This window comes from Oryx dammah, unplaced genomic scaffold, assembly GCF_014754425.2.
Source record: "Oryx dammah isolate SB20612 unplaced genomic scaffold, SCBI_Odam_1.1 HiC_scaffold_15, whole genome shotgun sequence".
In the NCBI taxonomy this organism is placed as follows: Eukaryota; Metazoa; Chordata; class Mammalia; order Artiodactyla; family Bovidae; genus Oryx; species Oryx dammah.
This window is the reverse complement of record NW_024070199.1, coordinates 26,754,328-26,778,775: the sequence shown is the minus strand read 5'-3', so window position 1 is coordinate 26,778,775 and position 24,448 is coordinate 26,754,328. Positions and strand designations below refer to the sequence as shown.

The 24,448-nt window shown below is 38.7% G+C and overlaps 1 protein-coding gene across 1 annotated transcript; it reads right to left on the bottom strand.

The window, feature by feature from the left end:
- Positions 1-18,516: 18,516 nt before the first annotated feature.
- LOC120874375 (olfactory receptor 8A1-like) lies at positions 18,517-19,446 on the bottom strand. The gene has a single exon (XM_040255749.1). It carries the CDS (start codon positions 19,444-19,446, stop codon positions 18,517-18,519), a length of 930 nt encoding a protein of 309 aa, XP_040111683.1.
- Between the last annotated feature and the right edge of the window lie 5,002 nt (positions 19,447-24,448).

Below are 24,448 nucleotides of genomic sequence, written 5' to 3'. Positions count from 1 at the left end.
GGGATGGAAGAGAAGAACTACCTGAAAGGCTGCTTCTTGCACTGCTTGGTGAAGCTAGTTTTGAGCATTTGGGACTGGCAGAGAGATCCTGATATCCTTCCTGATGAATCTTCCCTCATCTTGTTGTTTGTTTTGGGAGGAAGACCAGACCCTGAATATTTCAAAGATCACAGAGATGAGAAGAAAAATGGCGCAAGATCTAGAACTTTTACTGTATTCATGTCTCTGAAATATCCTAGAGCAGTGGGTCTTAAAGTCTAGACCCTGTACTAGCATTGCTTGCATCACCTGAAGACATTAGAGATGCAGAGTCTCTGGCCTCACCCCAGACCTCCCAAGTCAAGAACTCTGGGATGGGGTCCACTGATCTGTGTACCATACTGTCTCCAGGTGAGGCTGATGCAGGTTCAAGTCTGAGAACCTCAATCCTGTAGATAACAAGCAGTAGAATTTATATTTTGTAGTTGGAGATGTATTTTGCTTCTGAAATGAAAGCAATGTGCTTTCCTATGGTCTATGGAAGTCCTAAATATTCACTGATTGTGAACAGATGAAAACTTGTCTCAAATAGATTTAGTGTCAGGGTGATATGGTAGTTACAACAGTATCACTGAGTTACAAGTCAGTTTCTGTATCTGAAATATGAAATTAGTGATATCAATTCCTAAGGTGGTTGTAAAAATAATATTGGATAATACATAGTTAGAAAATATTTTTCAAAAAGCCAGTTTCATAAAAATGTGATGTGTCGTTAGATGTCTGGAATTCTTTGTGGTCTACAGAGATTCTCATTTAATCCATCTGTGCTGAGGCCTCAGTCCTGGCACTTAGCATTGTCTAGAGCAAGGGACCTCAGCCTCCGGGATCTAATGCCTGATGATCTGAGGTGGACTTGATGTAATAATATTAAAGTGCACAATAAAGGTAATGTCCTTGAATCATCCCGAAACCATCCCCCTGCTGCCCAGGTCCATGGAAAAATTGTCTTCCACAGAACCATTCCCTGATATTGAAAAGACTGGGGACCACAGGTCTAGAGTAGGGCTCAATAGCTGCTCTTACTATTGTTGCTGTTTTTATTTTCAGATCATAATATAAAGCCATTATCTCCTTATTGACAAAGTACTCACATTATACACATGGCTATAAGAAGCATGGATCATCATTGCTATATATATCCCTTTTCTGAAATAAATATTTCTTAAGCTAAAACCCTAAATTTGCACTATTTTCTTTGGTCCCTTTTACAGTTAGTAACTTTTATGTAATGCTAGTCAAAAGTCAATCTCATTAACTCCTCCCTCAAGTTTTGTGTATAAGGAAAAATATGTCTAGAGTTGAATTTTCATTCCTATGTTCATATAGAGGAAACTGAAATGCCAGACAGAAGTGATTTTCCTGAGGCTTCCTAATTATCAAGGACTTGGAACTGAAACTGCTTTCTTCTGATCATGAGCTCTTCCCTTGGCCCAAGCATGTAGCCTAATAAACCTGCACACCTAGAGCTCTAAGCAATGTTGTGGTTGAACATGCTTTATCCTTGGTATGTTATATTGTGCATAGCTAATAAAAAGAAGAATATTGCATTATTTTCCTATTTTCTAGGAAACTTAGCCTTTAAAAGCTAAATTTATAAGCACAAAACTGGTTATGAAACTTTGGACTTCTGACTACCAGTCTATTTTGTTTTCAGTAAACTATGTTGCTTTGCTGTAGGTTGTCTTGTGTGCAGCACTTTGCTATTATTTAGTAAACTTAATCTATTGAATTTCTGGACACAAATGACAAATTTCATTAACAATTTCAGATTTTTAAATAAATTATATGTGCATTGTAAGAAATCAGAAACACTAAGAAGCAAAAATACAATGCTATTTTCCTGCTCCTTGGAGACTAACAACAGTCTAGACTGTCTTTTTACATCTTATCAGTGTATATATACTTACATGTGTATCGACATATAGTATTAAAAAAATTTTGTAACCTATTTTTAAACTGTAGCACTTCAAAATGTGTTGTGTCATTTGATTCCTATAAGAATAATAACTTATTATTAATAAATTATTTCTATAAAAATAGTAACTCTGGCACTAACTATATTTCTTATCTAGGTGTAAGAGTCTTTGAATCTTTAGGATGTGGTGTGAAGACAAGAAAATCTGCATTGCCTTTGTAAACTTTACATGTTAAATTATTGGTGGTTAAATTGTTTGTTTCATAATAAATACTATCAGAAGCAGCTACAATTTTTTGAATATTATTTCCATTTATTACAAAGGAGAAAAAGTAGGTAGCAACAATAGATTGAAAATATCTTACATATCCCCTTCTATTCAATTTCTACCTCTTGATATGTGGAAAAATCCACCTGGAATATACCATTACCACAAATCAAAGGGCTTTACAGAGCAGTACAAAGTGAATATTATTTACTTAGTGCAGTGCTGATGGGAAAACCCTAGACAGCACCGAGAATTATTTTCTTCCACAATCATCTAATAACATAAAACAGGAAAACATGACCCCATACTTGATATCAGTCACTACAATTATTACCTCCAGTTCTAGCAGACCGTCAGAGGCTCAGGATTACTGCCCATAAGAAAACAACACACAAAGAAAACACACTTAGAGATGAAGTAAACATATGGTTGAAAATCTCCTGCATTATAAACAAGAGTTCATGGGAGATATATATTCTCTGTACAATTGCTTTAAATCGTAATTAAGTACTTGTACTGAGGAAAAAATGGATCAGTCTCCCAGAAATTACAGAGGATGCCTAGATTTCAAAGGTCAGGAAATAAATATCACAGAGTGAGAGGACCCTATAGATTTATATCTAATTCTAAGTTTACTCAAAGGGACTAGCACTGTCATGAAAAATAGATCTGGTGGATTTATTTTGACTTGGATCTCTCCAAGTCTTGGGGGACTTGGAGTTCAGCTTATTTATATAAGTATGGTCACAGCTTCTCCTGGGATGCAGTCACTTCAGAGACTGCAGACCTGAGTTAAGGAGCAATTAGAGTCTTGGTTTACCCCTTTGCTGTGAATCCTGTTTTTTGTCTCCCAGCTGTGTTAATTTTCCTTTTATTGGTAGAGTCACTTTGCTGTTTGGGAAACTATAGTCTAATGCCCTCCTTTAAAACATTTTACAACCAATAACTGTATCATCATCATCGTTGTCATCATTACCACCAACACCACCACAATCACCACCAACACCACCTTTGGTCATTACCATTAACATGGTCATCAGTCACTACCATTATGGTTGTTACTCATCATTAGCTATTCACTATTATGCATTATCAACTAGGCTTAAAATGTTTATTCTAAAGGATTCAAAAATACAAAAACAAACTGTATACTTTCCATAAAGAAATATGAATTTATAAGGAATGCTAAATCTGTCACCCTGTTGCTGCAACTGTAGACCAACAGTGGTAGAATGGCAGGAAATTGAGGGGCATAAGAAAATAGACATGAGAAGTCTTCACTCATATATTCTCATTCTTAAGGGAAATACATTTATAAGGCTATGCAGTTGTCAAGAATGTATTCAGCAATATATCATTGATGAAAATGTTGTGAAGATTAGCTAATGAAGATTTTTAAACTAAACTTTATCTTCTGACTAGTTGTAGATTCATATGTAGGTATAAGAAATAATATAGAGAGATCCTGTGTACCTTATGCAGTTTCCCCCAATGGAAATATTTTGCAAAATTATAAATACAGTATCACATCATTCTTTTTTTTTTTAATATAGGATTCTGTATGTTATGACAGACAATCTACTGATCTTATTAAGCTTTCCCTATTTTTATTTATACTCATTTCTGTGGGTATATATTTACTTTGATGCAAATTTATCACATGCACATATTTGAGTATCCATCACTACAGTTCATATAAATACACATCTCCTTCATTTTCTAATTTTAAAACAGTACTTTGATTTCTTATTATCCTCCAAAGATGATTAGTTATTTTTTTTGAAGTTTTTAAATTTTTATTTTTTTCTCTTTTTTAAATATAAATTTATTTATTTTAATTGGAGGTTACTTACTTTCTCACTAATTTAATAGTACTTTTTTTGGTGTTTTACTCCATTACAACTACTATTCTATTGTTGCTCAAAATTTTCTGTCTTTGGCCTGTGAAATTCTCTTTATTTTGTCTCTTGAGTCTTTTGGATATGGTGCTATTAGTCTCTAATGTTAAATATTGTCTGATATGACAAGGTGATCTGATTTCCTCTAATATATTCCATTCTTCAGACCAGAAACCAACACTTTCTTCAAAATATTTGTATTCTTTTAGTGGTGAAATGGTGTTTCAAGGCTACAAACCAGGTTTTAAAACAGGGGCTCTTTGTTTCTGGGTTAGTAATTATTTGTAGTTCTTTCAAAAAAACTCAAAAATTTGTACTATGTGGTTTTCAATAATTTTATAAGGATTTGTTATGATATTCTTCAGCATTTTTATTAGGTGTGATGTTTCTTTTTAATGTCACTTCAGATATCTAAATTAATATCTATTTAATACTATGAAAAGTTCCTTGAATTATATTTTTTACATTTGCTTTGGTTTTGTCCTTGTGGTTCCTGCTCACCATAGACTAAATCTTCTTGGCCTGGTATCTACATTTGTTGCTTCCCATAAGTTTCCTCATTTTTTTCTTTTCTTCAATCTTTTCTTTAATGTTCTGTTTTTCCTAAAGTATTATCCGTTGTATTTATTTGCTCTTCTATTACTTTTAATTTCTTAAATTATTTTTTCTTTCATTTACTGAGTTTGTCCTAATTCTGAATTTTGTTGCTCTTTCATTCCCTGAATCAGCTTCAAAATGTGTCTTAGGTCATTTTGATAGAGTGTATTGTTTTCATTCATTTGAAGGGACTTGATTTGGATTGTTCTCTCCATTAGTCACACACCATATGCAATTAATAACTGGACAACATATATAAAATAATTGTTTTTAGACACTGGACACCAGGTAATGCTGACTTATGACCTAAGACAGAAGAGGAACAGATGAGGTGAACCCTATGTCCACCCTGACTCTTGGTCTGGCGATCCTTTTGAGATCATGGCCCAAAGAAGGTATATGGCAACAGAGCACAGCATTTCTGGTAAACTAAGGGAGACAAATGTTGGGAGGCTGAAGTAGCTGGAATGGCAAGTAAAGCTTGAAAAGCCACAGAGAAAGAAGTCTAGAAATCTCCATGTAGATATCCTTGTGTCTTGTCTGAGCTTTGTCTAGGGTGTGCATTTGTAAGATAAAACGCCACAAAGCTGGACAAGGAAGAAATAGCAAGAAAATTTAAGCTAAATAATTGATTATCAAAGCTACACAGGTCTGTGAGATGGTTGCCTACCAACCACCCAGTAAGGAATGCTCCATGGAAACCTACCTGTAGCATTCCCCAGAGAGCCAAGAAGTTTGTGTATTAGAATCAGTTCTGAATTAGTTCTTGAATAAATGCTGCACTAACAAAACCCATTAGATACAGCTTCAGAAACAGCAAGACAATCTGCACAAAGTTTAACTGACTGCCAAAAATAAACTTAAAGACACTGTGAAAAACAAAAACAATTAAAACATTCAACAAATGTCCAGCATCCTGTCAAAAATTAGACATTCTGATAAGCATAAAAATGTATAAGAAAAGCAAGAAACTTTTTTGATCACAATGTGGTAAGGTTAGTTGTCAACTACAGGAAAAAAAAAACTATTAAAATACAAACATATGGAGGCTAAACAACATGCTTCTGAATAACCAACAAATCACAGAATAAATCAAAAAATAAATCAAAATATGCATAGAAACAAATGAAAATGAAAACCCAACAACCCCAAACCTATGGGATTCAGTAAAAGCAGTGCATAGCAATACAAGCTTACCTCAAGAAACAAGAGAAAAATCAAATAAATGACCTAACTTTACACCTAAAGCAACTAGAAAAAGAAGAAATGAAAAACCCCAGGGTTAGTAGAAGGAAAGAAATCATAAAACTTAGGATAGAAATAAATGAAAAAGAAACAAAACTATAGCAAAAATCAACAAAACTAAAAGCTGGTTCTTCAAGAAGATAAATAAAATAGACAAACTATTAGCCAGAGTCATCAAGAAAAAAAGGGAGAAGAATCAAATCAACAGAATTAGAAATGAAAATGGAGAAATCACAACAGACAACACAGAAATAACTTTTTATTTCATGAGACTATTATAAGCAACTATATGCCAATAAAATGAACAACTTGGAAAAAATGGATGAATTCTTAGAAAAGTATAACCAGGAAGAAACAGAAAATCTTAATAGACTCATCACAAGCACAGAACTTGAAACTGTAATAAAAAATCTTCCAACAAACAAAAGCCCAGGACCAGATGGCTTCACAGGTGAATTCTACCAAAAATTTAGAGAAGAGCTAACACCTATCCTACTCAAACTCTTCCAGAAAATTGAAGAGGAAGGTAAACAGCCAAACTCATTCTATGAGGCCACCATCACCCTAATACCAAAACCAGACAAAGATGCCACAAAAAAAGAAAGCTACAGGCCAATATCACTGATGAACATAGATGCAAAAATCCTCAACAAAATTCTAGCAAACAGAATCCAACAACATATTAAAAAGATCATACATCATGACTTTATCCCAAGGATTAATGCAAGGATTCTTCAATATTCACAAATCAATCAATGTAATACACCACATTAACAAATTGAAAAATAAAAACCATATGATTATCTCAATAGATGCAGAGAAAGCCTTTGACAAAACTAAACATCCATTTATGATAAAAACCCTCCAGAAAGCAGCCATAGAAGGAACATACTTCAACATAATAAAAGCCATATATGATAAACCCACAGCAAACATTTTCCTCAATGGTGAAAAATTGAAAGCATTTCCCCTAAAGTCAGGAACAAGACAAGGGTGCCCACTTTCACCACTACTATTCAACATAGTTTTGGAAGTTTTTGCCACAGTAATCAGAGCAGAAAAAGAAATAAAAGGAATCCAGATTGGAAAAGAAGAAGTAAAACTCTCACTGTTTGCAGATGACATGGTCCTATAGATAGAAAACCCTAAAGACACCACCCGAAAATTACTAGAGCTAATAAATGAATATAGTAATGCTGCAGGATATAAAATTAACACATAGAAATCCCTTGCATTCCTATACAATAATAATGAGAAAGTAGAAAGAGAAATTAAGGAAACAATTCCATTCACCATTGCAACAAAAAGAATAAAATACTTAGGAATATACCTACCTAAAGAAACAAAAGACCTATATATAGAAAACTATAAAACACTGATGAAGGAAATCAAAGATGACAGATGGAGAAATATACCATGTTCATAGATAGGAAGAATCAATATAGTGAAAATGAGTATACTACCCAAAGCAATCTATAGATTCAATGCAATCCCTATCAAGATACCAATGGTATTTTTCACAGAGCTAGAACAAATAATTTCACAATTTGTATGAAAATACAAAAAACCTCAAATGGCCAAAGCAATATTGAGAAAGAAGAATGGAACTGGAGGAGTCAACCTGCCTGACTTCAGGCTCTACTACAAGGCACAGTCATCAAGACGGTATGGTACTGGCACAAAGACAGAAATATAGATCAATGGAACAAAATAAAAAGCCCAGAGATAAATCCACACAAAATAGAAAGCCCAGAGATAAATCCATGCACATATGGACACCTTATCTTTGACAAAGGAGGCAAGAATATACAATGGAGAAAAGACAATCTCTTTAACAAGTGGTGCTGGTAAATCTGTCAACCACTTGTAAAAGAATGAAACTAAAACAGTAACACCATACACAAAAATAAACTCAAAATGGATTAAAGATCTAAACGTAAGACCAGAAACTATAAAATTCCTAGAGGAAAACATAGGCAAAACACTCTCTGACATAAATCACAGCAGGATCCTCTATGACCCAACTCCAAAATTAATGTAAATAAAAGAAAAAATAAACAAATAGGACATGATTAAACTTAAAAGCTTTTGAAAAATGAAGGAAACTATAAGCAAGGTGAAAAGACAGCCTTCAGAATGGGAGAAAATAATAGCAAATGAAGCAACTGACAAACAACTAATCTCAAAAATATCCAAGCAGCTCATGCAGCTCAATACCAGAAAAATAAATAACCCAATCAAAAAGTGGGCCAAAGAACTAAACAGACATTTCTCCAAAGAAGACATATAGATGGCTAACAAACACATGAAAAGATGCTCAACATCACTCATGATCAGAGAAATGCAAATCAAAACCACAATGAGGTACCATCTCACACTGGTCAGAATGGCTGCTATCAAAAAGTCCACAAGTAATAAATGCTGGAGAGGGTATGGAGAAAAGGGAACCCTCTTACGCTGTTGGTGGGAATGTAACCTAGTACAGCCAATATGGAGAACAGTGCAGAGATTTCTTAAAAAAACTGGAAATAGAACTGCCATATGACCCAGAAATCCCGCTGCTGGGCCAACACTCCAAGGAAATCAGAATCAAAAGAGACACATGTACCCCAATGTTCATTGCAAAACTGTTTACAATAGCTAGGACATGGAAGCAACCTAGATGTCCATTGGCAGATGAATGGGTAAGGAAGTTGTGGTTCAGTTCAGTTCATTTCATTTCAGTCGCTCAATCACGTCCAACTCTTTGCAATCCCATGGACTGCAGCATGCACGCCTGACCACCCTGTCCATCACCAATTCCTGAAGTTTACCCAAACTCATGTCCATTGAGTCGGTGATGCCATCTAACCATCTCATCCTCTGTCGTCCCCTTCTCCTCCTGCCCTCAATCTTTCCCAGCATCAGGGTCTTTTCAAATGAATCAGCTCTTTGCATCAGGTGGCCAAAGTATTGTAGTTTCAGTTTCAACATCAGTCCTTTCAATGAATACTCAGGACTGATCTCTTAGAATGGACTGGTTGGATCTCCTTGCAGTCCAAAGGACTCTCAAGAGTCTTCTCCAACACCACAGTTCAAAAGTTGTGGTACATATACACATACACACAATGGAATATTACTCAGCTATTGAAAAGAACACATTTGAATCAGTTCTAATGAGGTGGATGAAACTGGAGCCTATTACACAGAATGAAGTAATTCAGAAAGGAAAACGCCAATACAGTATTTAATGCATACATATGGAATTAAGAAAGATGGTAACAATGACCCTATATGTGGGACAGCAAAAGAGACACAGAAGTAAAGAACAGACTTTTGGACTCTGTGGGAGAAGGTGAGGGTGGGATGATTTGAGAGAGTAGCATTGAAACATGTATACTACCATATGTAAAATGACCAGTCCAAGTTAGATGCATGAAACAGGGCACTCAAAGCCGGTGCACTGGGACAACACTGAGGGATGGGATGGGGAGGGAGGTGGGAGAGGGGTTCAGGATTGGGGACACATGTACACCCATGGCTGATTCATGTCAATGTATGGCAAAAACCACTACAATATTGTAAAGTAATTAGCCTCCAATTAAAATAAATAAATTAGTTGAAAAAAAAAAAAAGAAAGAAAAGCAGGAGGCTATGTGCGAATAGAAATATCTGTCTGGTGATATTAGATAAGAATTTATAAACAGCTTTATTTATTTACCTAAGGATTTTAATGAAGATGTGAACATAATGTAAAGAAACATGGAAGGTATAAAAAAGAATTAAAGTGTACTTTTAGAGATGAAAAATATGAAGGAAAATTTTTTGGATGGACTTAATAGCAGATTAGACATTGAAGAAGGGAAGTTCAATGACAGAACAAATTCTGTAACATGTAGAACAATCTCAAGTGGTCTCAACACCTGTGTAATTAGAATCCCAGAAGGAAGGGAGGAAACAAAAATATTTGAAGAAACAGTGGCTAAAACATACTATATTTGCTGGGTGGAGATAGAGATAATCAAAGAAGCATAAAATATTAATAATTGTTGAGCTGGGTGTTGGGAATATGACTATTTAGCAAACTTTCTGTTTAGTTTGTATATGTTAAATTTCTTTTCTGTTAAAAAGTTGTAACGAAACAGATATTAGATTTAAGTCTTTAAACCTTCTGGGAAAAAAGGAAAATTATCATGATGTTGGTACAGGCTATGGGATTTTAGAATAAGCACGAAAGTACCCACCATAGAAGACAAAAGCTGACAACTGGACTTAAGAATAAAACCTTCTTGACCCAGAGAGATGGTATGGGGAAGGAGGTGGGAGGGGTGTTCAGGATAGGGAACACGTGTACACCCGTGGCGGATTCATGTTGATGTATAGCAAAACCAATACAGTATTGTAAAGTAAAATAAAATAAAAAAAGAAAAAGAATGGAACCTTCTATTCTTTGAAATAGACTGCTGAAAAAGTGAAAAGACAAGACAGACAGGGGAAGATATGTCAAAGCACTTGTATTCAGATCATATGAGAGCTCTAATAAATTCACTAGTCAAGAAGACAACTAATTAAAATTGAACCAAAAGTTTGGATGGACACTATAAGGAAGAATTTAAAACAATCAGGGTACATATGAAAATTTGCTGATAATCATTAGGTATTAGTTAAATGGAATTGAAAACACATTGACAGAGCACTATGTATTCACTAGAGATGTTAATCTGACAATATCAAGTTTGTTGAGAATGCAGAGCAAATGAACCTCTCATACACTGCTGTTGGAAAATGAAATCAGACCGTTTCTTTAAAAATTGTTGGGCATTGAAACATGTATAATATCATATAAGAAACAAATCGCCAGTCTAGGTTCGATGCAGGATACAGGGTGCTTGGGGCTGTGCACTGGGATGACCCAGAGGGATGGTATGGGGAGGGAGGTGGGAGGGGGTTCAGGATTGGGAACACGTGTACACCCGTGGCAGATTCATGTTGATGTATGGCAAAACCAATACAGTATTGTAAAGTAAAATAAATTAAAAAAAAAAAAAACAAAACAGAAAAACAAAAAAACCCCAACCAACCAACCAACCAACCAAACAAAAGAAATTGTTGGGCAGTTTCTAATAAACTGGTCTCATGCTCATGCCCAGTTGCTTCAGTCATGTCTGACTCTTTGCGACCCCATGGACTGTAGCCTGCCAGGCTCCTCTGTTCATGGGGTTCTCCAGGCAAGAATACTGGAGTGGGTTGTCATGCCCTCCTTCAGGGGATCTTCCTGACCCTGGAATCAAACCAGCATCTCCCAGTGTCTCCTGCACTGAAGGCAGATTCTTTACAGGTGAGCCACCTGGGAAGTTTATGATAGACATAAACTGTTCTATCACCAAACAATTCCACTCTTGAATATTTATCCAAGTAATTTATTGCCTGATATATTCAGGAAAAAATTACTACTAATCAAAAAGAAATGTATAACTAATACACACAACAAAATGAAGGAATTTAAGGGACTGTGTTAAGCAAAACATACCAGACACAAAAGGGTACATATTGTATCCTCTAATCAGTCATAACTAATCAGTTGTTATATTGATAGATAGTATATTGATAGAAAGTAAGTCAGTGCTGCTTTAGTTCAGGGATAGAGGGGGAGATTCCACACCTTGGACATGTGACTTAACCCAATTTCTTTTATTTGTAAATGGTATGTAGATGATCTACCAGATTGTGATTACTGATTGACTTTGAGTATTAATATGCTTCCCTCATTTTTATAAAGAACCATTTTTATTGAGGTATGATTGACATTCACAAAGCTGTACATGATGTATACAACTTGATTCTGGAGAGAAGTATACACCTGTGAAACTCTCACCATAATCAATGTTGAAAACATGTGCATCATCTCTAAAACATTTCCTTTTTCTTCCTCCATCCCTCCTTCCCTCATTCTTTATTGTTATTCTGCTTGTGATAAGGTCACTTAAAACAAGATCCACCTTATTAGTAAAATTTTAAGGATATGATACAGCATTGCCAAGTGTTAGTCGCTCAGTCATATCTGACTCTTTGCGACCCCAGGCTCCTCTGTCTATGGGATTTCCAAAGCAAGAATACTGGAGTGGGTTGCCATTCCTTCCTCCAGGGGATCTTCCCAACCCAAAGATCAAACCCAGGTCTCCAGCATTGCAGTATTCCTTACTATCTGAGCCACCAGGGAAGCCCTATAATTGACAACATTGTCAATTATAGACAAAAAAGAACATGCCCTTTGAGGTTTAGGCTGTGTGCACTTCTCAGAGGACACATCTCAGAGAGCACTCTCTGTGTGTATAGCCCTTCTGTCTCTAATGGTATTAAAAATGAATGAAAAGACAAAATATGCACTCACATAGCCTTCTTTTCTTTTAAAGAAAACACTATGCCACTCGTGTGTGTGAAAGTCACTGTCTTGTCCGACTCTTTGTGACCCCCTGGACTATACAGTCTGTGAAATTTTCCAGGCCAGAATACTAGAGTGGGTAGCTGTTCCCTTCTCCAGGGGATCTTCCCAACCCAGGGATTGAACCCATGTCTCCCACATCGCAGGCAGATTCTTTACCAGGAAGCCACTAGGGAAGCATAATACCATGCCCTCCTCCAGGGCATCTTCCCAACCCAGGGATCAAATCCAGTTCTCCCACATTGCAAGTGGATTCTTCACCATCTGAGCCACCAGGGAAGCCCAAGCATACTGGAGTGGTAGCCTATCCCTTCTGTAGGGGATCTTCCAAACCCAGTAATTGAACTGGGGTCTCCTGCACTGCAGGTAGCTTCTTTACCAGCTGAGCTACCTGGGAAGCCCCATGCCACTCATAATAAGGGAAAAAATATTGTTAGGGAGAAAATACTCCAAAAATACTCCAAGAAAGCTGAAATAAAATATGTGTTCAATTTAATATGACTTTCCCACAAATAATGGTTTTCTGCATATAAATTGAAATTCACTCTAAAAATGAAGATGCTTTGTAAACTGTAATGTAAGGGACACAAACATAGTAACTGTGGGACTTGCCAGCTGGGGAGAGAAGCAGCAGCCATGGACAAACATACAGGCAAGGTCACCTCTCTGCACAGTAGTCATAATCTCCTCATACTGAGTGAGAGGTACCTGTCCTTAGCCCTTCTCTGGCTGTCTCCCTCCCCAGGGTGTGGATGGATCCAAGGGGTGTCCACCAGAGTCTGTGCATCTCCTTTTGGTCTTTGTTCTCAGTGTTGGGATACAGAATTCCATGCCTGCGTACCCTGTACTTGCTGATGGAACTCTTTCCAAAAGCCATTGTCCAGAGGAAGCCCACACAGATGACTGTTCACCCCCAGAGCAAAGGATGGCCAGGGAATGGGTGTGTGTCAAGGTATGGATGGATACCTTGTGTGTGGAGTGGGATAGAAGAGCTGTGAGGTGGATGGGGGGCAAGCTGTGACTGTGGACAGGGGTTCTTCTAGCAGAGTTTTCTGGCAGCAGAAACCTGAAATTTGCATCTTTAACAAGTTTCCAGGTAATGCTCTATCTGAGCCCAGCTGTTTATTAATAGTTTTGTGAGTATGAGGGCCATTTTACATGTGGCAGTGGTCATAATGGCAGCTGTGGGTGTTATCTATTGTGAAGTCACTTTGCAGGCAGCCTCACCCTTTCTATGCTGCTACTGCTAAGTCGCTTCAGTCGTATCCGACTCTGTGCGACCCCATAGATGGCAGCTCACCAGGCTCCCCCGTCCCTGGGATTCTCCAGGCAAGAACACTGGAGTGGGTTGCCCTTTCCTTCTCCAATGATTGAAAGTGAAAAGTGAAAGTGAAGTCGCTCAGTCAGGTCCGACTCTTCGCGACCCCATGAACTGCAGCCTACCAGGCTCCCCCAGTCATTCAATAAACTGTAAGCAAGTCAGTAAACTTGTAAGCAAGTCAGTCTCTGTATTCACTGCTTTTCTGCTTAAGAACACTAGAGTTATACCCATTTCTGATAGTAGACTACTGATTGATATGAGACAATGTCAAAACTAACTAGAAATGTTAAGAAGTCTCTATCAGTCTTGTGCATTATATCAGTCAGCTGAGTCTAAAACTTGAATCCTCGCTATTGGATAAAGCAAGAAGAGTGGAGAGAAACTTGGTTCCATTGCCACTGTATTAACTGAATGAGGTCCACAGTAGATGAATCAGTTAATTAAGCAGGACAAGAGAGTTGCAACAATGTGTAATCTGGGGATCAATCATACTTTTTTTTCTGGAACTGAGGGGTTTCCAAGGGTGGGGGCTTCCAGCACTAAAACTGGTAAAGTGTCTGGTGAACTGGTGAGCTGGTCACTCCGGCATAAACTTTCATTAGATACAAAAAGAAGTTGCCTATAAATGTGAAGAAATTAAGGAAGATGAAAGTTGAGAACCTGAGGAACTGATTTCAAGAGGCCTTTGAATTGGAAAAGTACAATTAGGGCAGGATTTAAAGGCTGTTAAGAGGGAACACCAACCTAAAGCAAAGGGCATGATGACTGAGAGCCATGAGTGTGGGCTCTGGAGTCACTTATACTTGGATTTAAATCCCCATGTCTTTGTTTACCAGCTATGTGACCTTGGGCAATTTACTATACCAGATTCTACAGTGAAATGGGGAAAACAGTAGTAACTAACTGTTGTGAAGTGTACTTTAATAAGGCATACAAAGTGTTTAGAAGAACTGTGTGGTTCAGAGTAGGTGCCCCAAATGTGGTAGCGGCTGGCATTATTATCATGGTGATTAAAAAGTTACATAAAGGGGTCAGATAGAAGTTCTTGGGCAGAAATAAGTAGACAGGAGTGGAAGAGAGGAGATGAGGAAGTCTAGATGAGAAAGCTCCAGGTATTACTTCCTGGTGAAAACTCTCATATTCATCTCTCTCCGCTTTGTGTATTCCCAAACGCATAGAAGGAGGAACTGGTTTGAGCAATATTTTCTACACAGAAAAACTAAATTACGATCATTTCTAAACTAAAAGATTAAAAAAAGAAACTGACTCTAAAAGTCAATGATGAAAGTTTAATTTTAATTGAAATGTAGTTGATTTACTATATTACTTTCAGACATACAGCATAGTCATTCAGTATTTTTATAGTTACTGCACTTAAAGTTACTATAAAGTAATGGGTTTATTTCCCTGTTTTGCTGTACCAAAAATCCTTTATTCCTAATTTATTTTATACATTGTAGTTGTGAGATTAGTCTCCTGGCCTTCATGTCTGTCCCCACTACCCCAACCCATAGCCACTGTTTGCTCTCTGTCTGTGAAACTTTAAATCATATGTTAAATGACAGTAGAAAGTTCAGTTCAGCTCAACTGCTCAGTCGTGTCTGACTCTTTGCAACCCCATGGACTGCAGCACACCAGACCTCCCTGTCCATCACCAACTCCCAGAGTTTACTCAAACACATGTTCATTGTGTTGGTGATGCCATGCAACAATCTCATCCTCTGTGGTCCCCTTCTCCTCTCACCTTCAATTTTTCCCAGCATCAGGGTCTTTTCAAATGAGTCAGCTCTTCACATCAGGTGGCCAAAGTACTAGAGTTTCAGCTTCAGTATCAGTCCTTCCAATGAACACCCAGGACTGATCTCCTCCAGGATGGAATGGTTGGATCTCCTTGCTGTCCAAGAGACGCTCGAGAGTCTTCTCCAACAGTTCAAAAGCATCAATTCTTTGGCACTCAGCATTCTTTGTAGTCCAACTCTCACATCCATACATGATTACTGGAAAGACAATAGCTTTGACTAGATTGACCTTTGTTGGCAAAGTAATGTCTCTGCTTTTTAATATGCTATCTAGGTTGGTCATAACTTTCCTTCCAAGGGGTAAGCGTCTTTTAATTACATGGCCGCAGTCACCATCTTCAGTGATTTTGGAGCCCCCCAAAATAAAGTCTGCAACTGTTTCCACTGTTTCTCCTATTTGCCATGAAGTGATGGGACTGGATGCCATGATCTTTGTCTCCTGAATGTTGAGCTTTAAGCCAACTTTTTTATTTTCTTCTTTCACTTTCATCAAGAAGCTCTTTAGTTCCGCTTCACTTTCTGCTATAAGGGTGGTGTCATCTGCATATCTGAGGTGATTGATATTTCTCCCAAAAATCTTGATTCCAGCTTGTGCTTCCTCCAGCCCAGCATTTCTCATGATGTACTCTGGATATAAGTTAAATAAGCAAGGTGACAGTATACAGCCTTGACATACTCCTTTTCCTTTTTGGAACCAGTCTGTTGTTTCATGTCAAGTTCTAACAGTTGCTTCCTGACCTGCATACAGATTTCTCAAGAGGCGGGTCAGGTGGTCTGATATTCCCATCTCTCTCAGAATTTTCTACAGTTTGTTGTGATCCATATAGTCAAAGGCTTTGGCATAGTCAGTAAAGTAGAAACAGATGTTTTTCTGGAACTCTCTTGCTTTTTCCATGATCCAGCAGATGTTGGCAATTTGATCTCTGGTTCCTCTGCCTTTTCTAAATCCAGCTTGAATATCAGGAAGTTCATGGTTCACGTATTGTTGAAACGTGGCTTGGAGAATTTTGAGCATTACTTTGCTAGTGTATGAAATGAGTGCAATTGTGTGGTAGTTTGAGCATTCTTTGGCAGTGCCTTTCTTTGGGATTGGAATGAAAACTGACCTTTTCCAGTCCTGTGGCCACTGCTGAGTTTTCCAAATTTGCTGGCATATTGAGTGCAGCACTTTCACAGCATCATCTTTCAGGATTTGAAATAGCTCAACTGGAATTCCACCCCTCCACTAGCTTTGTTCATAGTGATGTTTCCTAAGGCCCACTTGACTTCATTTTCAAAGACGTCTGGCTCTAGGTGAGTGATCACAGCATCGTGATTATCTGGGTCATGAAGATCTTTTTTGTACTGTTCTTCCGTGTATTCTTGCCACCTCTTCTTAATATCTTCTGCTTCTATCATAGATCCATACCATTTCTGTCCTTTATTGAGCCCATCTTTGCATGAAATGTTCCTTGGTATCTCTAATTGTCTTGAAGTGATCTCTAGTCTTTACCATTCTAATGTTTTCCTCTATTTCTTTGCATTGATCACTGAGGAAGGCTATCTTATCTCTCCTTGCTATTCTTTGGAACTCTGCATTCAGATGGGTATATCTTTCCTTTTCTCCTTTGCTTTTGGCTTCTCTTGTTTTTTTTTTTTTTCACATTTATTTGTAAGGCCTCCCCAGACAGCCATTTTGCTTTTTTGCATTTCTTTTCCATGGGGATGGTATTGATCCCTGTATCCTGTACAATGTCACGAACCTCGTCCATAGTTCATCAGGCACTCTGTCTGTCAGATTTAGTCCCTTAAATCTATTTCTCACTTCCACTGTATAATCATTATGGATATGATTTAGGTCATACCTGAATCGTCTAGTGGTTTTCCATACTTTCTTCAACTTTCTTCAACTCCTTTCTGGCAATAAGGAGTTCATGATCTCAGCCACAGTCTTCTTCCAGTCTTGTTTTTGCTGACTGTGTAGAGCTTCTTCATCTTTGGCTGCAAAGAATATAATCAATCTGACTTCAGTGTTGACCATCTGGTGATGTCCACATGTAGAGTTGTCTCTTGTGTTGTTGGAAGAAGGTGTTTGCTTTGACCAGTGCATTCTCTTGGCAGAACTCTATTAGCCTTCGCCCTGCTTCATTCTGTACTCGAAGGCTAATTTGCCTCTCACTCCAGGTATCTCTTGACTTCCTGCTTTTGCATTTCAGTGCCCTATAATGAGAAGGACATCTTTTTTGGGTGTTAAATCTAGAAAGTCTTGTAGGTCTTCATAGAACCATTCAACTTCAGCTTTTTCAGCATTTCTAGTTGGGGCATAGACTTGGATTACAGTGATATTGAATGATTTGCCTTGGAAATGGACAGAGATCATTCTGTCATTTTTGAGATTGCATCCAAGTACTGCATTTCTAACTCTTTTGTTGACTATGATGTCTACTCCATTTCTTCTAAGGGATTCTTGCCCAAAATAGTAGATATAATGGTTATCTGAGTTAAATTCACCCATTCCAGTCCATTTTACTTCACTGATTCCTAAAATGTCAACGTTCACTCTTGCCATCTCCTGTTTGATCACTTCCAATTTGCCTTGATTCATGGACCTAACCTTCCAGGTTCCTACACAGTACTGCTCTTTACAGCATCAGACCTTGCTTCCATCACCAGTCACATCCACAACTGGGTGTTGTTTTTGCTTTGGCTCTGTCTCTTCATTCTTTCTGGAGTTATTTCTCCTCTGATCTCCAGAAGCATATTGGGCAGCTACTGACCTGGGGAGTTCATCTTTCAGTGTCAGAATAAAGAAAATGTTTCTCAATGAGAGAAAACTTGAACTCAACATCATCTGGCTTCAAACATAAATGAGAGGAAAGAGAGGGTGGGAAGAAAGAGGGAAGGAGGCAGGAACAGTCACCCAGTCACCCAGAGAAGGGACAGTTTCCCATCCCAGCTAGGTGAAAATTCACAGGGCTTCCCTCTGGGATCCCAAACAACTTATTTTGAAAACTGAGAAAGAATAACATTTGCCTTAAAACAGTTTTCCTCTCAGAGTTTTCTGCACAGCAGCCTTTACCTCCTTATTCCTCAAGCTGTAGATCAGGGGGTTCAGCATAGGGATCACTGTGGTGTAGAACACGGAGGCCACGTTCTCCTGGGCCAGGGAACTGGCCGTGGAGGGTTTCAAGTACATGAAGGCAGTTGTTCCATAAAACATCCCCACAGCTGCAAAGTGGGAGCTGCATGTATTGAAGGCTTTGGCCCTTCCCCCTGTGGTGCTGATGTGAAGGATACTGGACAGAATGAAGGCATAGGAAATTAGGACTGTTAAGCTGGTGATTATGATGTTGAATCCAGCCAAAAAGAAGACTGTCATCTCAACATGGTAGGTGCTAGAGCAAGTTAGCTTCATCATGGGGAGGATTTCACAGAAGTAATAACTTATGAGGCGCTCACAGTAGGACTGTTTCAACATGAGGCCAGTCTCTATAGTTGAGCCAATGAACCCCATGGCATAAACCCCAACCATCAGCAGGGAGCAGAATCGATGAGACATGATGATGTTGTAAAGCAAAGGTCTGCAGATGGCCACATAGCGGTCATAGGCCATCACTGTCAGCATGTAACACTCAGCAATGACAAACACCAGGAAGAAGTAGAGCTGCGACATGCACCCTGCATAGGAGATGGTGTTCTTCTCTGACACAAAGTTCACCAGCATCTTAGGGGTAATGACAGAGGAGTAGCAGAGATCCACAAAGGACAGGTTGCTGAGGAAATAGTACATGGGGGTGTGAAGCTGAGCATTCAGACAAATCAGTGTTATCACGCCCAGGTTCCCTATCATGGTGACTGAGTAGATCCCAAGGAAGAGGAATAAGAGTGGGAGCTGGAGCTCTGGTCTCTCTGTCAAACCCTGAAGAATGAACTCTGTCACTGTAGAGTGATTTTCTGTAGCCATTCCCCTCGGGTTGGGGGTCCTGTGGGGATGAGAGGAAACTGCATAAAAGACTACTTCTTGCATTGCTTGGTGAAGTTAGTTTTGAGCATCTAGGGCCAGCTAAGTGATTCTGGGATCCTTTGGGATGAATGATCCCTTACGCTGCTGTTTATTTTGGGAGGAAGACCAGACCCTGAGTATTTCAAAGGTCATAGAAATGACAAAAACGAGGCAAGATCCAGAACTTTTACCACATTCATGTCTCTGAAATATCCTAGAGCAGTGGGGTCTTAAAGTCTAGTCCCTGTACCAGCATTGCTTGCATCACCTGAAGACATTGGAGATGCAGATTCTCAGGCCTCACCCCAGACCTCCGAAATCAGGAACTCTGGGATGGGGCCCAGTGATCTGTGTACCATACTGTCTCCAGGTGAGGCTGCTGCTGCTGCTGTTAAGATCCTTCAGTCGTGTCCGACTCTGTGCGACCCCATAGACAGCAGCCCACCAGGCTCCACCATCCCTGGGATTCTCCAGGCAAGAACACTGGAGTGGGTTGCCATTTCCTTCTCCAGTGCAGGAAAGTGAAAAGCGAAAGTGAAGTCACTCAGTTGTGCCCGACTCTTAGCGACCCCATGGACTGCAGCCTACCAGGCTCCTCTGTCCATGGATTTTCCAGGAAAGAGTGCTGGAGTGGGCTGCCATTGCCTTCTCCACCAGGTGAGGCTGAGGTAGGTTCAAGTCTGAGAACCTCAATCCTGTAGGTAATAAGCACTAGCATTCTTGTTTTGTAGTTGGAAATGTACTTTGCTTCAGAAATGAAATTCCCCTGTCATCAGTGCAAAGCCCAAATATTGACTGAATGTAAACATATGATAACCTATCTCAAACGGATGCAATTTTAGGTGGATATAGTAGATACAACAGTATCATTGAGTTACAAGTCAAGTTCATATGGTGGTTGTAAAAATAACGTGGTATAGAAAACCCTAAAGACTCCACCAGAAAATTACTAGAGCTAATCAATGAATATAGTAAAGTTGTAGGATATAAAATCAACACATAGAAATCCTTTGCTTTCCTATACACTAATAATGAGAAAATAGAAAGATAAATTAAGGAAACAATTCCATTCACCATTGCATTGAAAAGAATAAAATACTTAGGAATATATATGCAGATGACACCACCTTTATGGCAGAAAGTGAAGAGGAACTAAAAAGCCTCTTGATGAAAGTGAAAGAGGAGAGTGAAAAAGTTGGCTTAAAGCTCAACATTCAGAAAACGAAGATTATGGCATCCAGTCCCATCACTTCATGGGAAATAGATGGGGAAACAGTGTCAGACTTTATTTTTTTGGGCTCCAAAATCACTGCAGACAGTGATTGCAGCCATGAAACTAAAAGACTCTTACTCATTGGAAGAAAATTTATGACCAACCTAGATAGCATATTGAAAAGCAGAGACATTACTTTGCCAACAAATGTCCGTCTAGTCAAGGCTATGGTTTTTCCTGTGGTCATGTATAGATGTGAGATTTGGCCTGTGAGGAAAGCCGAGCGCCGAAGAATTGATGCTTTTGAAGTGTGGTGTTGGAGAAGACTCTTGGAGAGTCCCTTGGACTGCAAGGAGTTCTAACCAGTCCATTCTGAAGGAGATCAGCCCTGGGATTTCTTTGGAAGGACTGATTTTCTTTGGAAAGCTGAAAACCAGTACTTTGGCCACCTCATGTGAAGACTTGCCTCATTGGAAAAGACTCTGATGCTTTGAGGGATTGGGGGCAGGAGGAGAAGGGGACGACAGAGGATGAGATGGCTGGATGGCATCACTGGTTTGATGGACGTGAGTCTGAGTGAACTCTGGGAGTTGGTAATGGACAGGGAGGCCTGGCGTGCTGCTATTCATGGGGTCACAAAGAGTTGGACACGACTGAGTGACTGAACTGAAAGAAACTAAAAACCTCTATATAGAAAATTATAAAACACTGGTGAAAGAAATCAAAGAGGACACTAATAGATGGAGAAATATACCATGTTCATGGATCGGAAGAATCAATATAGTGAAAATGAGTATACTACCCAAAGCAATCTATAGATTCAATGCAATCCCTATCAAGCTACCAATGGTATTTTTCACAGAGAAAGAACAAATAATTTCACAATTTGTATGGAAATACAAAAAACCTCAAATAGCCAAAGCAATGTTGAGAAAGAAGAATGGAACTGGAGGAATAAACCTGCTTGACATCAGGCTCTACTACAAAGCCACAGTCATCAAGACAGTATGGTACTGGCACAAAGACAGAAATATAGATCAATGGAAAAAAATAGAAAGTCCAGAGATAAATCCATGCACCTATGGATACCTTATCTTTGACAAAGGAGGCAAGAATATACAATGGAGAAAAGACAATCTCTTTAACAGGTGGTGCTGGGAAGTCTGGTCAACCACTTGTAAAAGAATGAAATTAGAACACTTTCTAACACCATACACAAAAATAAACTCAAAATGGATTAAAGATCTAAACATAAGACCAGAAACTATAAAACTCTTAGAGGAGAACATAGGCAAAACACTCTCTGACATAAATCACAGCAGGATCCTCTATGACCCACCTCCCAGAATATTGGAAATAAAACAAAAATGAACAAAGTGGACCTAATTAAACTTAAAAGCTTCTGCACAACAAAGGAAACTATAAGCAAGGTGAAAAGACAGCCTTCAGAATGGGAGAAAATAATAGCAAATGAAGCAACTGACAAGCAACTAATCTCAAAAACATACAAGCAACTCCTACAGCTCAATTCCAGAAAAATAAACGACCCAATAAAAAAATGGGCCAAAGAACTAAATAGACATTTCTCCAAACAAGACATACAGATGGCTAACAAACACATGAAAAGATGCTCAACATCACTCATTATCAGAGAAATGCAAATCAAGACCACAGTGAGGTACCATTTCACACCAGTCAGAATGTCTGTGATCCAAAAGTCTACAAGCAATAAATACTGGAGAGGGTGTGGAGAAAAGGGAACCCTCCTACACTATTGGCGGGAATGCAAACTAGCACAGCCACTATGGAGAACAGTGTGGAGATTCCTTAAAAAACTGGAAACAGAACTGCCTTATGACCCAGCAATCCCAGTGCTGGGCATACACATGGGGGAAACCAGAATTGAAAGAGACACGTGTACCCCAATGTTCATTGCAGCACCGTTTATAATAGCCAGGACATGGAAGCAACCTAGATGTCCATCAGCAGATGAATGGATAAGAAGGCACTGGTACATATACACAATGGAGTATTACTCAGCCATTAAAAAGAATACATTTAAATCAGTTCTAATGAGATGGATGAAACTGGAACCTATTATACAGAGTGAAGTAAGCCAGAAAGAAAAACACCAATACAGTATACTAATGCATATATACGGAATTTAGAAAGATGGTAATGATAACCCTGTATGCGAGACAGCAAAAGAGACACAGATGTATAGAACAGAATTTTGGACCTTGTGGGAGAGGGAGAGGGTGGGATGATTTGGGAGAATGGCATTGAAACGTGTATAATATCATATAAGAAACGAGTCGCCAGTCCAGGTTCAATGCATGATCCTGGATGCTTGGGGCTGGTGCACTGAGACGACCCAGAGGGATGGTACCGGGAGGGAGGAGGGAGTGGGGTTCAGGATGGGGAACATGTGTATACCTGTGGCAGATACATGTTGATGTGTGGCAAAACCAGTACAATATTGTAAAGTAAGTAACCTCCAATTAAAATAAATTTATGTTAAAAAATAATGTGGGATAATGCATAGTTAGAAATTTTTTTTTCAAGAAGTCAGTTTGTATAAAAAAATGTGAGTTGTCAATAGTTGTCAAAAATTCTTTCTTAGTTTTTTCCTGGACTTCAGGCTCTAAAGCAATCATTTTCAACTTTGTATAATTATAATCAACTGGAGCATTTAAAATGTATTGATGGTTGCATTTGGACCACAGAAGTTCTCATTTAATCTGTCTGTGGTAAAACCTTGGTCTTGGCACTTATTATTGTCTAGAGCAGGGGTCCCCAACCTCTGAGATCTAATGCCTGATGATCTCAGGTGAAGCTGATATTTTAATAATAGAAATAAAGTGCACAATAAATGCAATGCACTTGAATCATCCCCATACCCTCCCCTCCCCTGCCTTGATTCTCATCTGTGGAAAAATCGTCTTTCATGAAACAAGTCCCTGGTGCCAAAATTATTGGGGACTGCTGGTCTAGAGGAAGTAATCAATAGCTATTCTCATTATTGCTGTTATTTTTATTTTCAGATCATAATATGAAGCCATTATCTCTTTAATGACCAAGTATTGACATTATAGACATGGCTGTAAGAAAACATGGATCATCATTGCAGGATATGATACCTATAGATATTCCTTTCCTGATATCTGTATCTAATTATCTATGTTTTAAGCTAAAACCCTAAGTTTGCACTATTTTCATTGCTCATTAAACAGCTACTAACTTTTGTGTGCTGCTGTGCTTAGTTGCTCAGTCATATCCGACTCTTTGCAATCCACTGGACTGTAGCCTGCCAGGCTTCCTCTGTTCATGGGATTTTTTCAGGCAAGTATACTGGCGTGGGTTGCCATTTCCTCCTCTAAGGGATCTTCCCAACCAGGGATGGAACCCGCGTCTCTTGTGTCTTGGGCATTGCATGTTGATTCGTTTCCAGCTGACCCATTGGCAGAAGACCTCCACTGGTGGCTGAGATGGTAAAGAATCTGCCAGCAGTGCAGACAACACTGGAGACATAGGCTCCATCCTTGGTCTGGAAGATCCCCTGGAGGAGGACATGGCAACCCACTCCAGTATTCTTGCCTGAAAAATCAAAAGGATAGAGGAACATGGTGGGCTACAGTCCATGGGGTTGCAAAGAGTTGGATATGACTGAGTGACTTCCACTTTCAGCTTTTGTGTAATGCTCATCAAAGGTCAATCTCATTAACTCCTCTGAAAAGTTTTGAGTAGAAA